This window comes from Chiloscyllium punctatum, chromosome 7 (assembly GCF_047496795.1).
Source record: "Chiloscyllium punctatum isolate Juve2018m chromosome 7, sChiPun1.3, whole genome shotgun sequence".
Taxonomy (NCBI): Eukaryota; Metazoa; Chordata; class Chondrichthyes; order Orectolobiformes; family Hemiscylliidae; genus Chiloscyllium; species Chiloscyllium punctatum.
In genome coordinates, this window is record NC_092745.1 from 57,654,656 (window position 1) to 57,680,487 (window position 25,832).

The window sequence follows — 25,832 nt, forward strand, 5'->3', positions numbered from 1 at the left end:
CTATCACTTGCTAGGTAATAATGTGTCGAAGGATATGCAATGACTATGTAAAATCTGGGCTCAAGAATTAGGGGTGGAAACCTCCTCAGAGATGTGGGAGGACATCTGGGAAAATGCTAGAAAGATTGCTATTTGTAATAGGACTCAAGCTATTCAATTGAAGATACTTTATAGGTCCCATATAATGCCAGAATGGCTTGCAAAGTTTAAGATAGGAGTGTCCCCAGTGTGCCCTAAGTGCATTGTTTGTGGACATGCCACAAGATCAGCAAGTACTTGGATAGTGTAGCAAATGCCTTGACAAAGATCTTGGGAACCAAGAGTGGGTTGGATCCCGTGTCTCTCCTTATGGGTTTTCCAAAATTTCCCTCTCTAGATATACGTGGGAAGAAACTGTTTACTATACTCTCTTTTTGTGTGAGGAAAAATATTTTAGTGAGCTGGATATTGGAAAATCCCCCAGGACTCTTGAACCGGCATAAGATAGTTATAGAACATATTCCCCTGGAGTTCCTTACAAATATGTTGCACCAAAAAACTGAATTGTTTTATAGAACATAGCGTCCCTTCTTGAGTTGTAGATGTAGATGTATCAGCCATATTATCTAGGGCCTTTTCCAGCCGTGAGGTTGATGTCTGTCGGTTCGGAGACCCCTGGAGGAAGAATCCTGTATAAATATGGGTATATTCACTATTGCTCCCACTGATGGGAACTGCAATGAGAGTGTGTTGAGTGTTGTAACTTTAGTGAATATAAATTAAGCTACCTTGTTATGACTTGGTATAATTCTATTTTGAATGTTTATTTATTTTTTTTTGTTAGCTATTTAATGTACTGTAACTTCTATTTTATATATAGAGCTTTCCTTTTTTTATATACATCCTCATTTGTGTTTGGTAGTGTGCAGAGTAGATCAGTAGCCCGTTTTCTTTATTAATATTGTAAAGTGGTTACACTATTTTGTATTAGTTTTGTAATTTTGTTAAAAAAACTTTAAAACTTTTTAAAATTAAAAATGAATGTAATGACATAGTGCTGTAGAGTCAGTGTTGGACAACAGTTGAGACATTGGGGTGAGACTTGAAAAGTTGATAAGCAGCAACTTTTAAGTGATCAAGACACATACCAAGTTTGAAACTGAAATTAGTTTGAACCCTGCTGTTAAATTGGAAACAGAAAACCCCAGAGATGGAGTGTCAGCTACACACTTTAAGCTGAATGGGAAAGCATAAGCCATGATATGGCCATAAATTCAAAACTCTGCTTTGAGAAGTCTTACTTTATAACTTAGGTGAAGTTTCCTGAGTTACCTCACTCAGCTGTTTCCTGGTGCCTTGTTTCAATTCACTTAAATGGTTAACTGGCACTTGATTTTATTTTGTAAGATTTCAATGCAGAAAGAGACCACCTGATCTACCATGTTGACAGTGGTTCCCTGTAAGTGCAACTCAGGTGGTCTAACTCCCTACAGATGTTCAGGTGTCTAACATCACCTCTTTATTTGAGTAGGATTGAAAGATTATGGTCAGCTTCTCCAAAATCTTTTCCCTTATTTCCCTCAGCATTCTTGGATTCATCCCATTTTATCCTTGCAATCGATCAATTTTGCAAGCAGCAGCCATTCTAATGCCATTTCCCTACCAATATTTAAATTGATCCAGCATCTCAATCACCTTCTTACTTACTATAACTCTAGCAGTATCTTATTCCTTGGTAAAGGCAGATGCACAGTACTAATTTAATACTTCAGCCATGCCTCTGTCCCACATAGATCCCCCTTTTTGGTATCCACCCCTTCTCCTATTTATGTAATTATAGAAAACTTCTATTCCCAATTTTTACAGCAATCATCGGCTTTAATTTTCACATGCCCTCAGAAATTCGATATTCAGCCTTGCCCCCTGCCTTGTGTTACCACTTGATATTGATCAGCCCCCTTTTCTGCTTCAACTTAATTTCCATCTCATCTATTATCTAGAGAGATCTGATTTTGTTTGCCCTCTCTTTACCCTTGTGACAATGTATCTGATAACTGGATATATTCTTCAGAGGAGTCTCCCCTTTAACTGGCACCTAAAACTGAATATCTGTTCGAGAGCAGTATGCACTCAGGGACCCCTGTATTGCTTGCCTGTTCTCCATGAGTGCCCAATGACCATCTATTCCCTTCCTGCCTGCACTACCACAATCTGCAAAGAGTCCACATGCCAAAACATACTATTCATGGAACTCACATCCTTGCAAATGCAAAAAGTGACTCTGGTGCTCCAGCCAAGGATGCGCATTGTACATTTGTTTTTCCACGAATATCCCAGATTTGTACATTTTACTTTACTTTATTGGCATTGGATCCCGATTACTGACATTTTAACATGAATACTGCTAATCTAAAATGCTGTGGTGTTAGCAGTATTATTGTAACAGGGACAGTTAGAGAAAAATACAGCTGTGTATTGTGGTCTGCCCCATTCACAATCTGTAAACTGGACAATGGCAAAAGAATTACCTAATTATCTTGTCAGTCATTGTTGTGCTATGAATAAGTGCAGCTGATTCAGGGATATGCCAGAGCAACAAACATATAAATTGAAAATGCACAACACAACTATGTGGTTTCATATAAATTCATACCATAAACTGTCAGCTGAACTTTACGTGAGGCGTAGCCTGCTGCATTTGTTGCTGTACACACAAATTCCCCAGTTTCTTTACCAGTTGGTGAAGATATCAACAAACCACCATCTGGCTCTGTGCTGATTTTCCCCAAGTGCTGGCTTATGAGTTCACCATTCTGCAAAAGAAAATAGAAATTATTTTCAATGACTTTCAAAACTACAATTTATGGATGTAGGTTTGCTTGCTGAGCTGGAAGGGTCGTTTTCAGACATTTCATTACCATACTAGATAACATCATCAGTAAGCCTCCAGTTGAAGCACTTGTGGTATGGCCCCCTTTCTATTTAATTAAATGGAAAGTGGGCCATATCACCAGTGCTTCATCCGGAGGCTCACCGATGATGTTACTTCGTACGGTAATGAAATGTCTGAAAACGAACCTTCTAGCTCAGCGAGCAAACCTACATCCAGAACCTCAACTTGAGCTACAAATCTTCTCAAAACTCGCTAACTACAATTTATAATCATTATTTGACAGTATCCCGTGTTTCTGAAAACTCTGCATTGTGGTCATTAGTAATGACCCAAATGAAACTTGCTGACCTACTTCAAGTTAACTTTAAGCTTACTTGTAGAAAATCTTAATTTACAGAACATCAATTAGCATGTTCATTGTGACAATTCAAATCTTTGTGACTAGGACTTAGTTAAGCTGATAGAAAGCATGGCAGAAATCCAAAAATTGCAAATATCATTTTAGGAACGCAAGGTTTTTATCAATACTCATAACACTTAGTTTGATTGCTCTGAATGAGGTTGTTATCTTATGCATGTCAATTACTGTACTTAACAAGATTACGCTGAAATAGATACTCTTTTGAATAAATCTAATTAATTTTATTCTGGTATAAAGACATTATGTGTATATTTTAATACATTTAACAGTGATTATAGACCAAGATGTCACATCCAGTTGTGAATTTTGGTGGACAATTTAAAAAGATTTGAAGGAGGAACCACAAGTAACCTCATCCTAAATAATGGGAGAGTCCAGCACATCAATGCAAAAGATAAGGCTGAAAAATTTTCACCAACTTTCAAGTTGGATGATCCATGTCAGCCTTCTCTGGAGGTTCCTAGCATCAGAGGTGCTGGTCTTCAACCAATTTAATTCATTCCATGTGATGTCAAAAAATGGCAGACAGCATCGGGATACTGCAAAAACTCTGGACCCTTATGGCATTCTGGCAATAGTACTAACTATTTGGGCTCCAGAACTTGCCACACTCTGAGTCAAGTTGTTCCTGCACAGTAAAACATTAGCATCTACCCAACAATGTGGAAAATTGCCCAGGCATGTCTTGTTCACAAAAGCAGAACCATGGCAGGCAGGACTTAGAACTGGTGAGGACCAGGGGAATCTGACTGTTTAATTAAATTCAAGCATCGTGAAGGCTGCAGGTTGGTGTTGACGCAATGTGATTTCTGCCCAGTACTCTGAATGTCGAAGTGAAGAATTCATTGTTGATGACAGCTTCCACTACTTTACTGATGATTGAGAGGAGATTGATGGGGTGATAATTGGCCAGGTTAAATTTGTCCTGCTTTTTGTGAACAAGACATACCTGGGAAATTTTCCACATTGCTGGATAGATGCTAATGTTTTACTGTGCAGGAACAGCTTGACTCAGGGTGTGGGAAGTTCTGGAGCCCAAATAGTTAGTACTATTGCCAGAATGTCGTCAGGGCCCAGAGTCTTTGCAGTATCCGGTGCTGTCTGCCATTTTTTGACATCACATGGAATGAATTAAATTGGCTGAAGATCAGCACCTCTGATGCTAGGACCCTCCAGAGGAGCTGACATGGATCATCCAACTTGAAAGTTGGTGTAAATGTTTCAGCCTTATCTTTTGCATTGATGTATTGGGCTCTCCCATTATTTAGGATGAGGTTACTTGTGGTTCCTCCTCCAAATCTTTTTAAATTGCCCACCATAATTTGCAACTGGATGTGGCATCTTGGTCTATAATCACTGATAAATGTATTAAATTATACACATAATGTATTTATACCAGAATAAAATTAATTAGACTGGGATATCTGGTTGACATGGACAAGTTGGACCGAAGAGTCTGTTTTCGTGCTGTATATCTCTATGATTCTATGAAGAGTGTCATCAACCGGCACCTGCTCAGCAATAACATGCTCAGCAATGTCCAGTTTGAGTTATGCCAGGGCCATGTAGCTCCTGATCTCTTAAAAGCCTTGGACAAAATAGCTGAAATCGAGAGGTGAGGTAACAGAATGGCACCCCTTGAAATCAAGGCCACTTTTGACCAAGTGTGGCATAGAAAAGCCCAAGCTAGCTGGAGTCAATGGGAATGAAGGAATAACTCTCTACCTATTGGAGTCATACCTTTCACAATGGTAAGACTATCTTGGTCATGGTTGATGGAAATGAGTCTTCTCAGTTCCAGGATATCCCTGCAGGAGTTCCTCAGGGTAGTGTCCTAGCTGCTTCATCAATGACCTTTCCTCCTGAATAAAGGTCAGAAGTGAGGATGTTCACTGATGACTGCACAAAGTTCAGCACCATTTGCAACTCCACGGATCCTGAAGCAGTCCATCTCCAAATACAGCAAGACCTGATCAATATCCAGGCTTGAGCTGACAAATGGCAAGTAACATACATGCCAAACAAATGCCAGGCAATAACCGTCGCCAACAAGAGAAAATCTAATCATTGTCTCTTGACATTCAATGATGTCATTGTCAGAAAATCCCCCATTACCAATATCCTAGGGGTTACCATTGACCTCTGTTCCTTGGGATGCACACTGAAACAAACATTGACTGCACCTGGGTGATCATTAACTGAGTGAAAGACACTCTTTCGTCTCCCCAAACAAGGAGTTGACCTCGAATACGTGTTGCTGACGGACACATTCCAAGGTTCAGGACTATGTAAATAGGGATGCACTAAAGCTTGGGGCAGCTGCCAAGGCCCAGTTGGGAAAGTCCGCTGTCTTTGAGATCTTCCGGCTGAATTAATTGGGGGTCTGTTCAGTTATTGGGCCCTCCCTGTGCCTCAATGAATGTAAATATAGTTTTGTACAGGTAAGACATGTCTTTGATTTGTTGGTATAGAGTCTAACTCAAATGTTTGTTCATTTGCTTGATATGCTACCACACAGAACTGAACTGCAATTGTGACAATTCGACAATTATTTTTTATGAATAAAGTATATTTCTGAAATTAAAAAAAAACTGACCTTAACCAGAAACTCAACTGGATTTAGCATATAAAAACAATGGCTGTAAGAGCAGATTGGAGGCTAGGAATACTGCAATGAGTAACTCACCACCTGATTCCCAAAGTCTGTACACTGCCTACAACACCCAAGTCACCAGTGCGATAGAATACTTCTGACATGCCGAGATAGAGTGAATGTCCAACAACACTCAAGAAGCTTCATGCCAACCAGAACAAATCAGCCTGTTTGATTGGCACCATTTGTGCAACACCCACTCTCTCCAGCCTGAAATTCAGTAACAGCAGTATGTAATATCTACAAGATGCACTGCATAAATTCACCAAGGCTCCTTAGACAATACTTTCCAAATCTAACAGCACTATATCTCGAAGGACAAGAGCAACAAGTACAATGGGACACTACCACCTAGAAGTTCTCCTCCAAGCCACTCATATCATCCTGACTTGAAAATATATGTGGTCATTCCTTCAGTATCACTGATTTGTGTGACTAAACAAGAAAAGAATAACAAGACACTGTCTTTATACTTCTCCAATTTCCACATGATAGCAGCTTTAGATATCATTTCAAATGAATGTACAAATGTGTGTCCCAACTTGCTTACATAACAGATGAGTACCTTAGACCAGACTATAGAAGGCTTGGGAACACCATGTGCTTTGCAAGGTAGCTTTAATGAGACTCCCTCAATCGTACTGAATACTTGAGGTCCATGTTGGATGGTAGGAAGAACTGAAAGAGAAAAAGTATATTGTTCAAGTTTAGAAATGTGCAGGATTGGAATAACTATATTTGTTATTCATGGAAAAGTGACCTTTTCTTAACATTAAGCAAATGATAAAGTAACCTCATTGAAGTCCATCTGTCACTCAATTAACCAGTCTACATCTCTTTGCAGCCTTGTGTTCTCTTCAAACTTAGATCAGATTTAACCTTTGTATAGTCAGCCAACCTAGGTATATTATTCGAAGTCTCTTCATCCAAGTCATCCAAAAAAAATTGAATGGTATTGATTATTGTGGCACTCCATCATTTGCACCCTGCTAACTTGAAAATGTCCAGGGTCATGTGTTATCCCTGCCTATATAGTGGACTTTTATTAGGGCACTAATGTCAAACCTCTTAGAAATCCAAGGATGTTACATCTACTGGTTTCCTTTCATCCACTCTACTAATTTCATCATCACAACATTTCATTAAAATTATCAAACACAAGTTTGCATTCATAAAACCATGCTGACTTTGACATACGATGATTTTCTAAGAGCTTTATTGGAAGTCTTTTAATAATAGATTCCAAATTTTTCTCAACAACTGATTTTAAATGTAAATACAGTAAAATTATTCATTGGATGGAAAATTGCTATAGAACATAGTATGCTTTTAAAGTTCAGTTTAATTGTTAATTATTTAAATAGAGTCACAAAGTTGTACAATGTGGAAACATACCCTTCAGTCCAACTTGTCGATGCCGAACAGATACCCTAGATTAATCTAGTCCCATTTGCCAGCATTTGGCCCTCTCAACCCTACTTATTCATATATTCATCCAGATGCTCTTTAAATGTTGTAATTGTATCAGCCTCCACCACTTCTTCTGGCAGCTCATTTCATACATGTACCATCCTTTCTGTGAAAAAGTTGCCCTTTAGGTCCCTTTGAAATCTTTTCCCTCTCACCTCAAATCTATGCCCTCTGGCTTTGGACTCTTCCCACTCTCCCACCCCCACTCTAGGGGAAACAAATTGTGGCTATTCACCCTTTCCGTACCCTTCATGAATTTATAAACCTCTATAAGGTCACCCCTTAGCCTCCGATGCTCCAGAGAAAACAGTACAAGCTGATTCAGCCTCTTTCTATAACTCAAACCGTCCAACCCTGGCAACATCATTGGAAATCGTTTCTGAACCCTTTCATGTTTCACAACATCCTTGCTGTAGCAGGGAAACCAGAATTGCATGCTATATTCCAAAAGTGGCCTAACCAATGTCCTGTACAGTCGCAACATGACCTCCCAATTCCTGTACTGAATGCATTGACTTCTAAAGGAAAGCATACCAAACACCTTCTTCAATATCCTATCTACCTGCGACTCCACTTTCAAGGAACTATGAACTTGCACTCCAAGATCTCTTATTTCAGCAACACTCCCCAAGACTCTAATATTAAATATATAAGTCCTGCCCTAATTTGCCTTACCAAAATGCAGCACCTCACATTTATCTAAATTAAACTCCATCTACCATTCCTCGGCCCATCAGCCCATCTGATCCAGTTCCTATTGTACTCAGAGATAATGTTCTTCACTGTCCACTACACCTCCAATTTTGGTGTCATCTGCAAACTTACTAACCATACCTCCTATATTCACATCCAAATCATTTATGCAAATGGTAAAAACCAGTGGACCCAGCCACTGATACTCATAGTACTGGCCTCCAGTCTGAAAAACAACCCTCCATCACCACCCTCTGTCTTCTTCCTTTGAGCCAGTTCTGTATCCAAATGGCTGGGTTCTCTCTGTATTCCATTCAATTTAACCTTGCAAACCTGTCTACCATGATGAACCTAGTCAAACTTCTTACTGAAGTCAATGTAGATCATGTCCACTGCCCTGCCCTCATCAATCCTCTTTGTTACTTCTTCAAAAAACTCAATCAAGGTAGTGAGACATGATTTGCCACACACAAAGCCACACATTTTTAGTGCCCTTTTATTAGTATCTAAAACAGTCCCATTCCTCAGATTTATTTATATTCTTTGCCATGTTTTAAGCCTCTTATTTTAATCTAATACTATTCTGAACTTCCAGAATAAGCCATAGACAGATCTTTTCTGATGAACTTCTGTTTCCAATAGAATGTATTTTATTGAACATTTTGAATTGTTTCCTTAAATATTTTCCATTTACACAATTAACATTAACAGTTCTCCCCTCATACCTATAGAACTGACTTTAAATCTAAGATTATTGTTCAGGAGTGGAGTAGGTCACTTTCAAACTTAATGTGGAATTCAACTGTATTACCATCACTTTTTGCAGCCTGTCATGAGATTACTTGTTAACTTTGCATCATTGCACATCACTAAAACTAAAATGTTTTATCTCTAATTGGTTGCAAAATGTATTGTCACAAAAGCATTTTCCAAACTTATCTTCCAAATGAGCTTTGACAATATGATTGTTTCAGTGTACAAGAAGACTGAAGTCACTCTTTCTGCTCCCTCTTCCCCCACACACCCCCAATGAATGGAAGAGATGTAATAATAAAAACAGATGATCTATTTTACTGAAGACATGGTGCTGTAAAGCTTACTTACATTGCCATCCAGAGGGAAACAGAATTAAATTAACCTTAGAAGTATTCAGTAAATCCTAAAGGTCATGTTAAAAAGCTTAGAGTATGAAAATTGTCAAGACAATGGGTAGATCATAAGAAGGTTCCTCGGTTTCAATCTATCTGGGTTTTCTTTTCCTGAAAGAAATTAGTTACAGTTTGGATTTGGAGAATGCTCCAGAAAATAAGCGATTTCAGGCAGCATCAGTGTTGCTATTAGTAGACTCTAGGCAGCTGAGAGAGTATTATTCTCTGGAAGCCATTGATAGTTAGCTAGTTCATTGCTGCTGAGAAAGAATGAAGAAAGCCCACAAGCAATGTTTGCTTGCTATAGGTGAGCAAAATTAGAGCTTAGAGAAATTCATCAGCAACTTGGAGAAGCTCACTGTTTTCTAAAAGATGAAGTCCTAGCAGTAATTAGACAATAGGGTGCTGCCTCAGGAATCCTGGAGCATTTGGTCTTCGGAAAATAGATGGAGATACCCAAGACATGAGCAGTCACTGAGGTAATCTAAGAGAAGCATTTGAGCAAGTTCTGTAGCCAGTCTTCAGAAGTTAAAAATTGGAATCCCTTATAAAAGAAACAAAGTTTTAATAAGATTTCTTGTCCTGCACTATCACTGACCCCTGGGTGTGATCTATCTTGACCTCATTAACCATTTAAATTGCATTCTGCTGAGTATTTAACCATAGCCTGTGTTAATCCATGTTTGCCGCCTTGTAAATATGGGTGCAAGAGTGTAAGTTGTGTATACTGTATATTGTGTAGGTGGTTTCGTATCATTAACTTCCCTATTTGGTACGTCTACTAAAGATTATTGCATGGCCATTTTGTTCAAGTTTGAATAACTTTTATCATCTCTCATTTCAACCCTGGAATCCTGCCACTTATTTTCTTAGACAGGTTTCTTCCATACATGTTATTCTTGAAAAGATTATGAGCTATCAAGCTCGACAACAAAGATTATGCTTGTCCTATATTCTTGTAATTAGAATCATAATATCTGCAAAGGTAAGTTGAACAGTATATTCACTCACTTTGTGCAAGTGCTAAGATGCATTAGAGACCTTCTCCCATTGGAATGTTCACTATGGAATACTCAAAATTCCTTGCTGGTTTCAAAGGAACTACTGATCTCCTGTGTTGTTATTGTGAGGGGGAAACACTGGCTTAGAAGTGAATTGTGCCCGGATCAATCCTGGTGCATTTTATGGGCTGGATGCAGAACAATGGCAAATTGGTCTCCTAGCCTCATGAATAAAGGACTGGAGAGTGTAATTTGTGCCTACAGAGGCAGTTCACTGTTTTATGCTGGGAAGTTACCAAGTGCTTTTGTACTTTTATATTCCATCCCCTTGGCAGTAAATATCTCAAGGGCAATAAGATATCAGCAATAAATGCTGGCCTGACCAGTGACACACTCATCCATGAACAAAGAAAAAACAATTCCTTTTGTCGTCCTGATTACTTGCTGAACCTACATACTAATGTTTGGTGTTACATGTACAAGGACATCCAGATCCTCATGTGCCATGTGATTTGCCAGTTACCCTCCATTTCAACAATAGTTTGTTTTTCTATCATCACCAAAGTGGATAATCTCAATTTTCCATACTATACTTCATCCATCAAACGTAAAGCCCATTACCTTAACCTATCAATAACCCTCTGCAGTTTTTCCAATTTTTACAAAGTTATGTAATTTTACTAGTAATACAATGTCTTAATTGAAAATCTTGATTTTTTTAATGATTTGCATTCAAAAATGGGATGAATTTACGTACAGTTAAATCATCTTTGAAAGGTTTGAATATAGAGTGGAAGTAGTCTCATACATAATGCTGTGAGCAGCATTTTGGAACTAGTGCAAATATGGTGGGGAATGTTAAATGAAACTTCCCATGGAACCCTTTATTTGCAAATGCAGAGGGGAAGAGAGATGTCCCTTTATGTTAATAAGATAGTAATATATTTTGGTGAAAAGCTGGCCTCTGCTCACTTCTACATCAGTTTTGACATTCTCACCCTTTTAGCCTTGGTTTGGATAATCAAAACTGGCCAAATCTTTGTAAGAAGAACTTAAAATGTTCTAGGGAACTCAACTGTTGTGGCAGGACAAACCTTATTCGAAAAACTATATTGAGAAGTACATTTTTAAGTGTTGATAAAGTTGGCTTTAAAAATAAATTATATTTTTGAAATATCATTAAAATTAAACTCTTTTAAATGTGGAGCAGTAAATTTTAATTTGTATTTAGATAAAGCGCATACTAATATATTTTTATGGAGAAGCTGACACAGAAACTTGTCTTTCTCTCAAAGAGGATCTGTCAATTAACCCTCTACTCAAGTACAGCTTTTCAACCTGTAAAAGCTATTAAGTCAAGGAGATGCTGGCTGAGCAATTAACTTCTTGATGAGAACTCAATATTTACCTGCTGAAGCATTAAGATATAGAAATTATTTTATGTCTGTCAAAAATACACCACCGTTTTCATTGAGCATATGCTAATCTGGGCTTTAACTGTAGTCTTCATTGACAAACTCGATAAGAGGAATGTGCTTAAAATATGACAATAAACTTAAATCTTAATTCAAAAATAATTAGTTATCAGTTCCTTTTATTAAAAAGGCTCAATGCACTAAGTCTCTGATTTGTATTTATTAACCTAATAACTTGATTAAATATATACTTGTACTTTGCTAAAAGTGTTTTTTTGAACTCAGACAGGTCTCTAAAAGATTTGGGACTGATTATCCTAAACAACAAAATAGTGACCAAGCATCTACGGATGCATCATTTGACATCAGCTGAGTGCAACAAGACAAGCCACATGAAGCACTTGCACAGACACTAACTACATCACGGTGTTCCATGCACAGAGGCATTACCTTCTGCATATGCATTACTATCTGAAATAGGAGCTGGGTGGCTGGGAAAATGAAGTCTGTACTGGGAACAGGATTGAGTTGCTGCTGGAATTACATGCACCAAGAACAGCAGGTTTCTTTCATTCATGCAGGGAATGTAAGTTTTACATTTAAGTATTTATTGCCCATCTCTAGTTGTCCTTGAGAAGGTGCTGCTGAGTAGCGTTCTTGGATTGCTGTAGTCCATTTGGTGTCAGTATACTGACAGTGGTGTTATGAAGACAAGTTCTGGGATTTTGATCCAGTGATACTAGAGGAATGGCAATGTACTTCTAAGTCAGAATGGTGTGTGGCTTGAAGGAGAACTTAAAAGTGATGGTGTCCCATGTCTCTGCTGTCCTTGTTCCTCTTGACAGTAGTGATCATGAGATTGGTAGGTACTGCATAAGAGACTCTTGTGAATTGGAGAGCACACAGTGGCCTGCACTTGGAGTGGTAGCCAGGGGACCCAGCTTTCATTTGACTATTTGATTTGTTTTTATAAAAGAAAATTATTAAAATACCTGAAGAACTTTTCTAAATGCACATTCCCTGCACAGCCATCTTTTACACTGCTGCTGCTTTTCACCACTAACCAAAGATGTTGGCTTTCCCTTTGCACATCCAAATTCTTGGTTCCACCTACAGTTGCAATTTAATGAATCACAAATATATAGGATGTTACTTTGTGTGCAATTTGAATGCTATGTCTATGAAATGAATTATAAATAATTCAATCTATATGCTTAATACATGAAGTTTGAAAGCAAACAAACATGGAACTCCAAAATTAAAAGCATATGTTATTTTTCTAATTTATGTTGGCCCTATTCTAAACATTAGGAATGTATGCTCCAGAAGACAAAGTTGGTGAAAAAAAAACATTATACATTATACAGAACCTTTGTCAGATTCCATCTGGAATACTTCATCCAGTTTGGAGTACTGATCCTGGAATGGTCACAGCAATGATTCAACAGCACAATCCCAACCTTTAGATGGTGATATTACAAGGGCATGTTACATAAATTTGGTTTTAATGGAGTGACTGAATCAAAATTTTTAAAATGGTAAAGGGGCTTGGTAGAATTGATATGGAGAAACTATTTTAACTGATAGTGGAATGCAGATCAAGGGCAAAATATTATATGTGGAGCAAAACCACAGAAGTGAACTCAGTATGCTCAAAAATGCTGAAAATAATACATTCTTCAAAAAGAATTGAAAACTTCACAGCTGAGACAGATGAAATTTTGTTTGGTAAAGGTCACAGGGATGTGAAAGTAAATTGGATAAGTGGAGTCAAATTGCAGAACAGGATGCTGAACAGCCAACTCCATTTTCTGTGGTTCTATGTACAAATATGATAGTAGAAAGTAAGACAAGTATGTTCAGGCATTTATAAAGTATATATAATTAGTGAAAGGAAAGTTATAAAGGAATAAATCTGACATTTAAGGGATGCAAGGAAAGCTAGCCAGAAATAATTTTCTATAAGATGTAATTATTTTCTTGTCTTGCCCATCATTACACATCTGGCAAGTTAATTACACTGAACAACTCTTTACAAATGATGTAAATAATGTTCTGTAATAATTAGGTAATGACTGCACAATAAAAACCAACAGTTTCAAAGTATACAAGTACACAGACGGGGGGGGGGGAGAAACCTGATAACTCTATTCAGCCTATCCCAGTCTCAATGTCACAAACCACTGAGATTTCAATGTTCCCTCACCATATAATCTCCTGAGTGACCATCGAATAGCACTTACCAAATATATTCACAGTAGTCGTTCTATTCTTTGTTCCAGCCACATTACTAGCCAGGCATGTGTACTTCCCACTGTCACGCAGGCGAATCCTTTCAATATGAAGACTCCCATCCCTACGTATTGTCACATACCCATCTGTTGTCACCTAGAGAAGAGATGGTGAACTTTTCAGCAATGGTGTTTAACTGGCTCATACAATTAAAACTATTAATGTCAATGTGTAAGACTTCAAATTCCTAATTCAGTTGTGGGAATTAGGTACAAAGGTTTAAATATGACATGAAAACTATGGAAATGCATAGAAAACTAATGAGTCTGAGTGAGAAAGATGTAGGAATAAGTTTTCTTTGGAAGATCTTTCACTGATGTTCATTTCCCTTCTAATATTTAAGTATACATTTGTCAAACCTTATTCCCAGAACAAATTACACTTCCCCCAGCACTGCCGCTTGTTCCAGCTGATTTTCTTCAGAATGTTTCTCTTGGGACCACTGATGATCACTGATGTATCAAGGATACTAACTGCTGACCTGCTTTTGCGCAGCAGCTGTGAATTGTCTTTTGTTCTACCTTTATTTCAGATTTCTAGCCTTTCCCTTTTTGACTTTTTCTTTGGAAATTTAAATTTTGTCTACACCCATGTCCACAGCTTACTCTTGTTTAGGTTCATTAAGGTGTGGAGGGGAAGCAAGTAGTAATGATTATATTGTCTTTAAAACATTTTACAGTATACATGAACGTGCAACATCCATTTCCATCTGGAATCACTGAAGTAGCATTTTTTCCCAATTATATGTATATTACTAATAGAATATCAATTCTATATAATCAAGCTTTATTGCATCATTACTTCAAAATTTTGTACTGTAAGGCCAGACTCTGCACAACCTTGTAATGATATACTTCCATTCTCAATCATGTTCACACCAACTTGAATTAGATAATTCTTTATGCTATGCAGTTTGATAGCCACAGAGTGTTCTTGGTGTGTGCCAAATATTGGGTAATTTTGAGTTTCATGTGGAAAGGTTGTAAGGGAAACACAGCACTTTTCACCATGCTGCTTAACTACTCAGTCAATTGATTCTGAAAGGGAAACTAATTTACTATTGCCTAATGAACCAGCTTTGTCTCTGCAACACTGGAAAAGGAAATTGGAGTAGAGATCTATTTAGCCAGCTCTCCACCTGCTCCTCTGATGCTGCCTGACCTGCTGTGCTTTTCCAGCACCACTCTAATCTAGACTCTGATTTCCAGCATCTGCAGTCCTCACTTTTGCCTCTATGAAAGTGCAGTCCACTTAGTCCCACTTCCCTGTACTTTTCCCGTACCTTTTTAACCTTTTATTTTTCAACTGTTTATCCACTTGCCTTTTCAAGAGGATTTTGAATTCTTACATAAATTTTGTTTACTGCTTTGTACATCATAAACAATCTGCATGAAAACGTACCTATATTAATGATCTCATCTTTATATTCACAAAGTACCAAATCACTGGCCAATGAAATTGCTTTTAATTCCATTGCCCATTGATACCTGTCATCTAACATATTCCTTTGGTCTTCTCTGTCATCAAAACTAGTTTCCTGTCATTACTCGGGTTCTCACCCCAAGTGTCATCCCAGAAAACCTGTACTTTCTTCAAGTTCTTTTCCTGAAGGAAGGCTTCTCATGGAGTACAATTGTAGTAGCAGCCTTACAACCTTTATTAACCTCGAGCATACGAGAAATGGAGGAAGTTTTGCACAAAGCATCATGTGGTAGCTAAAGTCTCTGCTTCCATGCAATGTTTTTTTGATTGAGAGTGCAGCATACTTCAACTTTAAATCTTTAAGAATGTCACCCATACCAATTTTCAGCTAACCCAACAAAAAAACTGTCCAAAGCAAACAAACATGCAAGTTTCCTCATTTCTTAGTCTCAATTCACCTATTTGGCCAATTTTTACTGTAATTTCATTATATTTCTACAAAAGAATAACAACCAAACCCCAAGTGTAACTAAAAGACAATGTGGTAATGGCCACTGCCCCATTTGACAATTGTACTTTTTCCCCTCTACTCACCTTGAAGTTATTTTTTATCCAACGTCGTTCTGGGAGTGGATTTCCAGCCAATAATACACATGGTAAAGTCAGTGGTTGTCCTTCAATGATATTGACAACTGCTGGACTGATTCCAATTAGTGGTGTGACTGTCAGGAGGGGAAAAAAAAATCTAACTCACTGAACCTAGAAATGATAACCAGCATATTCAAATTAGTAGAACAAAAGGATGTGGAATTCTTACAATTGTTTAATTGGAGGTTATAATAAGGAATCTTATTAAATAGAAGTTTATGGAATTCCTAATATGCTTTAAATTGATTCACTTCCAAAAACTTAAGACAGCTTTGCTCTGTGGAAGCTGTAACACTGTACAAGTCCCCTCTGTCTCTATTTTTTTCATACATTAAGACTATTTGAACAAAAGCTAATTTATTCTTGAGGAGATTCAAGTTTCTTTGTTTTTCTTGGTTTCTCTAGCCTCCCTTCTTGAGATTGATTCTGTAGAATCACAGTTCAGAACAGAAAAATTGCCGCACAAAAAAACCCAGCTATTCAGTCTGTCAGGTCTACAATGGCATGTTTCTCCTTTTGTTCCACCTAATTAAATTTTGCTCTCTTGGGCACCATCCATTTTCATTTGCTATTACTCTCTTTCTCAAACAATTATCTCATCCTATTTTAAAATAATTTATGGATTTTTCTTCAGCAATAGCTTGTGGCACAGAATATCCACATTCAAACACCATTTTGTTTAAATACATATTTCTAACCTTTCCTTACTTTATTTTTGTAATTACCATAACCTTGTGATCTTGCACAAAATAAAATTGGACAGAATATGGAAGAAGGAAAGTTATGAATGCAGTGTATCTATTAACACCAACCAGACTGATAGTGCCAAGTTAAAGTATCATATTTGCATTCTGCATGCACGCAAAGTTTTGTCTGCAATGCAAGAAGCAATTTTGTTTCTGTTTAGTAGATACAAATGCTATTTACTCTCTTATATTCTCGCATGCCCTATGAGGTGATTTTGCACAATGCCACTTTCACACTTTATTAAACCACTGACATTATGCAAAATATTTAACTACAAATTCACAAAACATTGATATTCATGTATGTGGGATGTACTAGAGCTTATTTTAAAATGCATTTTACATACACTGAGAGCTTTATTGTGATGTTCATTTGATAATAATGCCCCAATAAATGTTCAATAGATTATTTTTTAAAATTTCTGCACTGTTACAGGTACTTTTTTTGTAATTAAGAAGTTTAACCGAATAGAATAACTCAAAGAGATTTAACAAATTTGAAACTAATGCTACAACATACAGGAAACACGGAAAACATTTCAAGGTGTTTTAATGAGGCATGAGCACAGAATAGGTGCAAAATCAAATAAAGGCAATTTAGGTCAACAATAGCTTGATCAGAATTGAGTTATAAGGATAGCACTATAGCATGAAGGTTAGACAGATGGAGGGATTTAGAGAGGGTATTGTAGCTGTAAGCTATTGTTAGCTAACAAAATAGAGGGAATGAATAGAAAGTACAGACAATAACGGGAGGAGGGAGAATCTTTAGCACCTTCAGTATATTCTTCCTTTTACAATTACTAGGCATCACTTAACACGTTATATTTTAACAAATAGAAAATTATATAAGCATCACTATCAGGATCTTTGAATATTCTGATATGTTATATGGAAAAACATTGTACCTCACTGGAAATTAGTACTTTTGTTTACTGACATTTAATAGCAGACATTCAGAGAGCAGTTGTTTCCTAATTATCCTTTACAAACATTTAAACTTGTGGAAAAGACCATCTGGATCATCAAACCTGCTCATACACTATTATGTGTGAAGCATCACAGATACTGCCTACTCAGTAGCAGTTGCATAATTTCCCAGGAAAGACAAAGAAAACCCATAAACAAAATCTAAGTTCATGGTATAAAAATATTCAGACAGTTCTTCTCCAAATTTATGAAAAATCAGAATGGGTATCGCACTGATGCTTCTTATATTGCCTAATATTTAATGTACTGTTTACAAGATGGACCTCTGTTCCAGCAGCAAATAGATTTTCTCCACGACTTTAACACTTACCCAGTCCTGTGACTGTCACTGTGACTTCAGCCTGAATCTTTCCAAACTGATTTTCGGCCTCACAGCTGTATGTGCCTTCATCATCCACCCAAAGATCTGAAATGTTAAGATTTACTTGTTATTAATTAATTTATTGTACTAAATGGAGGCGAAAACAACAATTAGTTCTAACATTTACAATTCTGAAGTCTGGGTTAGATTTTGTTGTATGCTTTAGGATCCCAAGGTCAGGACTGAACGGTGTTTCCAGGCATGCACTTTTTGAGACCAGCAGACAAACCTCATGGAGGTGACCAATTAGGAGAGCAGGTTTTGTTATGTAAAATAATGAAACACTTAATTTTGGAGCTGCATTAAGCTCCACCCAAGCTGATGCCATCTCACAGACCTTGGATAGAGAACTGGCAGTATATCAGGTGGTCCTACAAAGCCAGACACATCATCTCTAGTACCTGATGGTCTTAATAATTATGCCTAACTAGTCAATATAACTTATATCTGTTGCTATCAGTGTATATTTTGTCCAGGAAGGTGAGTGTGTCTTCTCATTAAGAATCAGGAGTAGTTTTTCTGTGTCAATGCTAATTAGATAAGCCCTTGGAAGCCGAACAGAAAGGGGAAATTGGTGAAAGTACACTACTCCAACCATAGCCACCATTGGTAGGTACTGCATAATATTGATCTATTCAACACAAAGAGAACATTTACAGAATAATATTACGTTTACACTGTATAAGAACTCAGCAGTTGAAAATGCATTAATAAACAAACAGTTGGCAGCACTCATAGAAGTCTCGGCCAGGTAAATGCAGCACTCTGAAAGAAAATCCTCACTTCAAAACGAGTAAAATAAGGTTTGGAACAAATATCAACTAGTCACAAAAAGACATGATCCCTATCACTAATATCCTTACATGCAGATGGGGAAGGACACCACTTCAACTGGGACAACACATTCATCCTAGGACAAGCCAAAATATAGTACCGCTATAATACAGTTGAAAAGACTTGCAGCCAAAGAGAATATTGCAACATTGCTATAATACATTGTTACAAGTTTGAAGAGATTTAAAAACAAGTAGAATAGCATTGAATTAATGCAAAATGACATGCACAAGAATTCCTAGAAGCATGGCATTCCAATTGGAACTCTATCAACAAACAAATTCACTTGGATCCCATTTACCACCCTCTGAGAAAAAGAACAGGAAATGACATCACCACCCCAAGGAAACCTAAACACATAAATAGAAAGCATGCCGTAACACCAGTGCTTCACTGGAGTCTCACTGTTGATGTTACCTAGTATGGTGATGAAATATCTGAAAACAAGCCTTCCAGTTCAGCGAGCAAACTTACATCCAGATTCTCAATCGGAGTTACAAATCTTCTTCAAACTCACGAACATGAAGAGAGTAAAAACCAGTCCTACCACAAAGTGAGACAATCTTTGAAGAATAAGGTTCGGTGGGAGCAATTTGGTGCTCCATGTGTGAAGTTGAAAATCACTGTGGACCAGGCAACAATTTTGAAATAACAGCACAGAAAACAGACTAAGAAGGATAGAAATGAAGGGGAATAAATTATTGTTTAAACCAAGTATGACCAGCATTTTGAACATACTTCATGAAACAAAGCAACAACACCCTCAACAAGGGCCAGAACATTAATTTATACCAAGGTCACAATATCAGAAACATCAGAGTACATTTAAGGTAATGAAAGAGAAATTTAAAAGTTTCTGAAGACAAAGCCTAAATGAAGAAGATAGAAAAACTTAAAAGTTGTGATAAGATCAGTGGGAAAATAAAGGCCAAAGGCAAAAGTTTATTTTTAAAAATGTGCTAGGTGATATGCATTATGTTTTAGACGATGAAAAGAGAGAATACATTCATTTCACCAGTGAAGAATTAAAAGACTCCATCTAGGCAGAAATCTAGTCAGTAAAACTTTCATTTTGTCTGCAGGAGGCAGCATACCCCCATTTTGATAATTTAAAATCTCTAGTAATTATTTAACAGAAATTGAAAAGAATTAAAACAGTACAGTATTGCCATGATACAGAAGTTAAATATTAGAAGAATATAGTACTGCTGTAAGATAGTTGAAAAGGCTTGCAGCCAAAGAGAATATTGAAACATTGCTATAATACATTGTTATATGTTTGAAGGGATTTTAAAACAAGTAGAATAGCGTTGATTTAATGCAAAATGGCATCGTTTAAAAGTATCAGCATTTATCTAGGGTTCTCACCTCTGGCCACATTGAAGTCAAACCTGCTCCAAAGTAATAACATCTCTGAACAGGCTGACTAGAAACTATCTTCATTTGTTACAGAATTATTAAATCATTGAGGAAAATGCAACTGCTGCAGATTCAAAATGCTTTAAAATAATTTTTAAATATCACGTTGAAGGAAGAGCAGAAATATGGTCATCATTGTTTGATGCCAGAGGTAGACCAAACAGAACACAAAATTGGACATCTTAGTGAAAGCAGTTCTTAAGACACAAAGTTGCTTTAAACTCAAATATTTAACTACATGCAGAACAAAATTCACAAGTTGAAGGAAAGAGTTTTATACCTGAACACAGATATACCAGCAGGTCGAAAGGAAAGATTTGCTTAAATAAAATGGAGATGTGCTGCATAAAATGTCATTTCAGCCAAATCAATGTCCACAGATTCAGGACATAGTTATGAAGAAATTACCTCATCTAAAGAATATGGCAAAGAAAAAAAAAACTTGTTTCAGCAGAGCACCCCCCCTCTTTCATGATGGATTTCTACAAAATTAGAAGCCCCCAGATAATGTTGCAGGGTAGCAGCTTGTGTTTGCAGGGAGGAAAATTCCTTTTGACAATGTAATGAACCGACTAGTCGGTCTAACAAAAATGAAATCCTCCACAAAGGACATCATGAGATAAAACATCCTCCAGTGCAGTAATGATCTACTGAAGATCAAAATTATTCTAACAATATACACAGTTTTGGGTGAAGAAGGAAGAGTCCAGCATGATGCAGTCATGGCAACAGACTTATCATCTTTGGTAGTCTTTGTAATTATGCTGAACTGGTCAATATAATTTGTATCTGTTATCATGCAACAATTTATATTTTGTTCTGTAATATGAATGCCTCTCTTCATTAGATACGAAGCAGATTATCCTCTATCATTGCCAGTTAGATAGGCCCTTAAATTAAGCATAGAAAATAGGATGTAGGGCTCTTGTGATGCCGTGGTAGTCTCCCTACCTCTTGACCAGGAGGCCTGGGTTCAAGTCCCACCTGCTCCAGAGGAGTGTCATAATATCTCTAAATAGGTTGATTTAAAAAATGTCTATATCAGAGAATTGAATGGCAGTTTGGCTTATTTAAAATAGTAAAAAGGAGAATTGATAGTAACACACTACTAAAGAACAAGCCACGAGTGGTTGATATGACACAAGACAAAATACATTAAAGACGATGCAGAGATGTTATTTTAAAAAGGTTAAAAGAAAATACATTTACTAGCCAATGTTCTGAAAAACAATGGATAAGATTTGATGTATTTTCATAAACCACCAGTTTTCTTTTTGACAACATCAAATTGCTGATAGCTATAGAGTGACGAAAAAACATTCAAACAAGATTTCAGTTCAGACAAAAATCAAGCTTTACCCGAACCTTCAAGCAATTCAGCCCTTCTAGGTTTACAAGGCAAATAAAATACGAGATGTGGAAAATTCATCAAATTCCCAAGAACGTTAATCAAGACAAAAGACAGACAGACTTGCAGCCTGCCTTACTGCAACTTTCAAGCTTTCCTTTCTTCAGATCTCCCTTGGTTTATGAAACAGAAACCAAATCTAGAAAGGTTACAAGGCAAGCATTAGCACAGCAACACCATAGTCTCTTCCAAAGCCAGACTTTGCCAAGAATTAAGGGTGATAAACCTTAATTCCTCTGGATTACTGGTCCTATGATATTCCCACTACACTACAGTCTCCCCTCAATTTCACACAAAGCTCATTAGGAAGAGTTACATGTCTATTCAGGACTTCACTTCTGGATGATATTTCACGTTATAAATTCAAATTTAAGTGTATAAGGAATATTTGAAGGCAGCATGCAATAGTTTCAAGTGACTTACTGTGAAAGAAAAGACTTCCTGTTCTCAACTGAGTCACTGAACTGATTCCAGTGTGCCTGGAAAAGAGTGACTCCCTATCCAACCGTTGCCATCTGATTCGTGGTTTGGGGTATCCCTGTGCCTGACAAGGCAGAGTCAGGTTTGAACCAATGTCTGCTGAAATATCCTGGGGCGTTTGTGAGAAAACAGGAGATGCTATGGAAAAAGATAGTTGAACTTCATTAGAGTGGATCTGTTTACATACAAAAGAAAATCAATAATAAATTCAAAAGTAACTGCTAAAGTTTGTCAGACTCTCTCTAATTCCCACATGCACAGAGTAGTGACAGAGATAAATGTAACTTTTGATCAGACAAAAAGACTTCCAACATAATTGACAATAATTCTCCTCAATTCACATTGCACTTGTGAAGACCAGTGAGTCTCAAAATGTCATTGTTAATGACGAGGCAGAAGATACGACAAATGTTCACAGTTTGATACATGAGAAGAATATTCAGAGTGTTTGGATGAAGATGGGTGGTGTAATAGGAAGGATAAACTTTGATGAAGCAAATGATCTTTTCTAATTCTTTTATCTCATTTTGGAACTAGCAGCTCCTCTATGGTTATGCTCACAGTGATTTGAAATTCTGCAGTACAGTTATAAATTTTAGGTGCTATCCTGGCCTCGTGCTTAAATGTTACTTAACAAAATAGGCAATTCCTGCATAAATCAGATTGAATTCAAATCAGAAATAAGCTTTTCTGCCTTCTCTAGCATCCCTTAATTTCAAAGCTTCTTTTCTAAAATGCGATTAATATAAAATGCTTACTATCCTTCATACAATCAATCTTCATCTGTTAATAGCACGGCATACTTTTTTAATGTAAATATCTAATAATCTTTGACTTCAAGATGCATATCAACTTGCTGTACTATGGTGTTTTCAGAAACCAGTTGATTCTTAGATTTGTTTTCTTCCAGAAGTTAACCTATCCAAAAGTTAAAGTGACGTAAAACAAAATTGGACAATATCATCAAAAGCTGTCTAACTTCTGTGGAAACATATTGTGGCGAAATATTCCTTGGAAATGTGGAATTTTTGCAAAGTTTTAGGATTTCTGACTTCATTGTACTCATAAAATTGTGCATACTAATTTAAATATCTCAATGAGCATTTTGGAAGCAAACTATGGGCAAGTGAATTTTGGGTATTTTTTTTTAGAATCCCTACAGCGTGGAAACAGGCTGTTAGGCCTAACAAGTCCACAGTGAACCTCCAAAGAGTAACTCACCCAGACTCATTCCCCAACTACTCTACATTTACCCAAGACTAATGCATCTAACCTACACACCCCTGAACACTATGGGCAACGTAGCACAGCCAATTCACCGAATCTACACATCTTTGGATTGTGGGAGGAAACCGGAGCACCTGAAGGAAACCCAGGCAGACACAAGGAGGATGAATGGCTTGAGGAAAATAATCTTTGAAAATTGAAATCAACACCAGTAGAAGTGAAATGGGGAAGGAAAGAAAATTATAAAGCTTGTGACAGCACTGAAATGTTAATTAAAGCAAACAATGAATTTGTTATAGAAACCTACAACCGACATCCAATGTGACCTGACCAGATGCTCTTCCTGCATCATTCACGGCCACACAGGTATAGTCTCCTGCATCCAGATCCTGTGTTCCCTGAATCTTCAGAATACCTTGATGACTATCAATGCTCAGAAAATTAGAAGGACTCAGCTCAAGGTCACCTGAAGTCATAGAAATGTAAACAAATAAATATGTTAACAGGCAGAGAATCATTACATATTAGTTGCAACTTCTGTTAGACAATTATGTAATTGTACAATTAGTGTTTTGGCATATCTGAATTGGCTAAAAGCGAGAAGACTCTTATCTAAAGGAAGAATTATAGTGCATCTATTCTATAGTTAGCATGTGTTTCACTAGTTACACCAGCACCAAGGTTATTGCAAATTTGGCAGCATGTTAGTCCAGCATTGTAGTTAGACCCATGAAGCCTGAAACTTTCACTCTAATTTGCTTTCATCAAATCTTTGTGGATAAATGATTACAAAGTTTGGCAACAAATATTTGGCCGTCAATTGCCTGCTTTCCACTAGTAAGTCTGTCAAAACCGTCCCTGTTAACAGAAGACACAGAGCTGTCTTAGTTTTCACAAGCCTAGTTAAAAATATTTTAAAATGCTTCATGAATCATAATAAAAATCTTCACATTTATCAAAATGCTAAGAGATAATAAAGACATTAATTGCAGCAAATTTCTATCTTGTAAACCAATATAAGTCAATCATAAAAGTTGTAATCTTGTGACAATGAAACAATGGCTTATATTTATTTGAGCTGCTGTCATGAAGTTTTTGTGCTGGGAGCAAATCTGATCTTCAGTGTATATTTTTCAATCAAACTGTTCCTGGGTAGCTTTATTGGACACACATGATTATAAAGAAACAGGCAGACAGTGCAATGCAGAAGTCCATTAAAGCATTAACCGAATGCATCATGAAATGTACTGCAGATGGCAAAAATCTGATATAAAATTGTGCTAGAAAAAAACCCAGCAGCTCTGGCAAAATTGCAATGAGAAGCAGGAGATAAGTTTTGAGTCGAAGATGACTCTTTTTTGGAACTAGTGACAATGCTGCTCCTTTAACAAGGTTATGTTGTCCTTGGATTGTTTTCCAGAGAGGTCGTAAAAGACACAGACTCTGAGAAGTCTGTGTTTGGATGGGTCTTAGGGCCAGTTTGATTATAGCTAATAGGTACTGCCTCAGGCAAAAGGCTTTTACGTTTAAAAAAAACACTTGTACAATGAAAAGGGGAGCAGCCAGTTCTCTCAGCTCAGCCTACCTCGGCTTTGGTTTGGTTTTAGTACTATAGTGTTTTTGAAGCTGCTGGACCCAAAGAAGCAGGTCCATTCTAGTACTCTTTCTCTGCCTTCTCTCTTGTAAGACTCTGGGTTTGATTTTACCTTTTGTGCCAAGGAGTGTTTATGGAGATTTTTGCAAGTATTGGAACAGCATCATTAAATTGGGATAATCTGTTGGGTTTTCAGATAGGTTAGGTTATTCATTATTCTGTTCTCTTTTGTTTGTGTTTCATTTGATAATCTTGTAAATAAGTTCTGTTTTAGAACATAGAACATGGCAGTGCGATTACAGGCCCTTCGGCTTTTGACACTGCGCCGACTTGTGGAACCAACCTGAAGCCTACCTATCCTACACTATTCCATTTTAATCCATATGTTTATCCAATGACCATTTAAATGTCCTTAAAGTTGGTGAGTCAACTACTGTTGCATGCCACTACTACTCGCTGAGTAAAGAAACCACCTCTGACATCTGTCCTATATCTAGCATCCCTCAATTTAAACTATGTCCCCTCAAGCTAGCCATCACCATCTGAGGAAAAAAATCTACTTAGCTTTCTTTAAACCTAAGGAGTTTCATCAGCTGCATCTTTCCTGGAATATCTGTGTTACACCTGCTTAAAACAACTAGCAAAGTTAGGATCTGTGTTACTTTCTTGAAATGTTTTGAGGGTATCTGGCCTGGTCCATAACAAACCTAATGCATTATCACACTTTGGAGACAAACT

General features: G+C 37.1%; 1 protein-coding gene across 3 annotated transcripts in view; it reads right to left on the reverse strand.

Moving 5' to 3' along the window:
- hmcn1 (hemicentin 1) overlaps positions 1 to 25,832 on the reverse strand; it is a 597,300-nt gene that overhangs the window by 316,983 nt on the left and 254,485 nt on the right. For all 3 annotated transcript variants that reach the window (XM_072573640.1, XM_072573638.1, XM_072573641.1), the window contains exons 15-21: positions 23,808 to 23,966; positions 22,217 to 22,411; positions 18,082 to 18,177; positions 15,982 to 16,109; positions 13,917 to 14,061; positions 6,512 to 6,624; positions 2,633 to 2,792 (exon numbers count right to left, since the gene is read on the reverse strand). In XM_072573640.1, the coding sequence (XP_072429741.1) occupies positions 2,633 to 2,792; positions 6,512 to 6,624; positions 13,917 to 14,061; positions 15,982 to 16,109; positions 18,082 to 18,177; positions 22,217 to 22,411; positions 23,808 to 23,966 (996 nt within the window). The remainder of the gene's footprint in view (positions 1 to 2,632; positions 2,793 to 6,511; positions 6,625 to 13,916; positions 14,062 to 15,981; positions 16,110 to 18,081; positions 18,178 to 22,216; positions 22,412 to 23,807; positions 23,967 to 25,832) is intronic.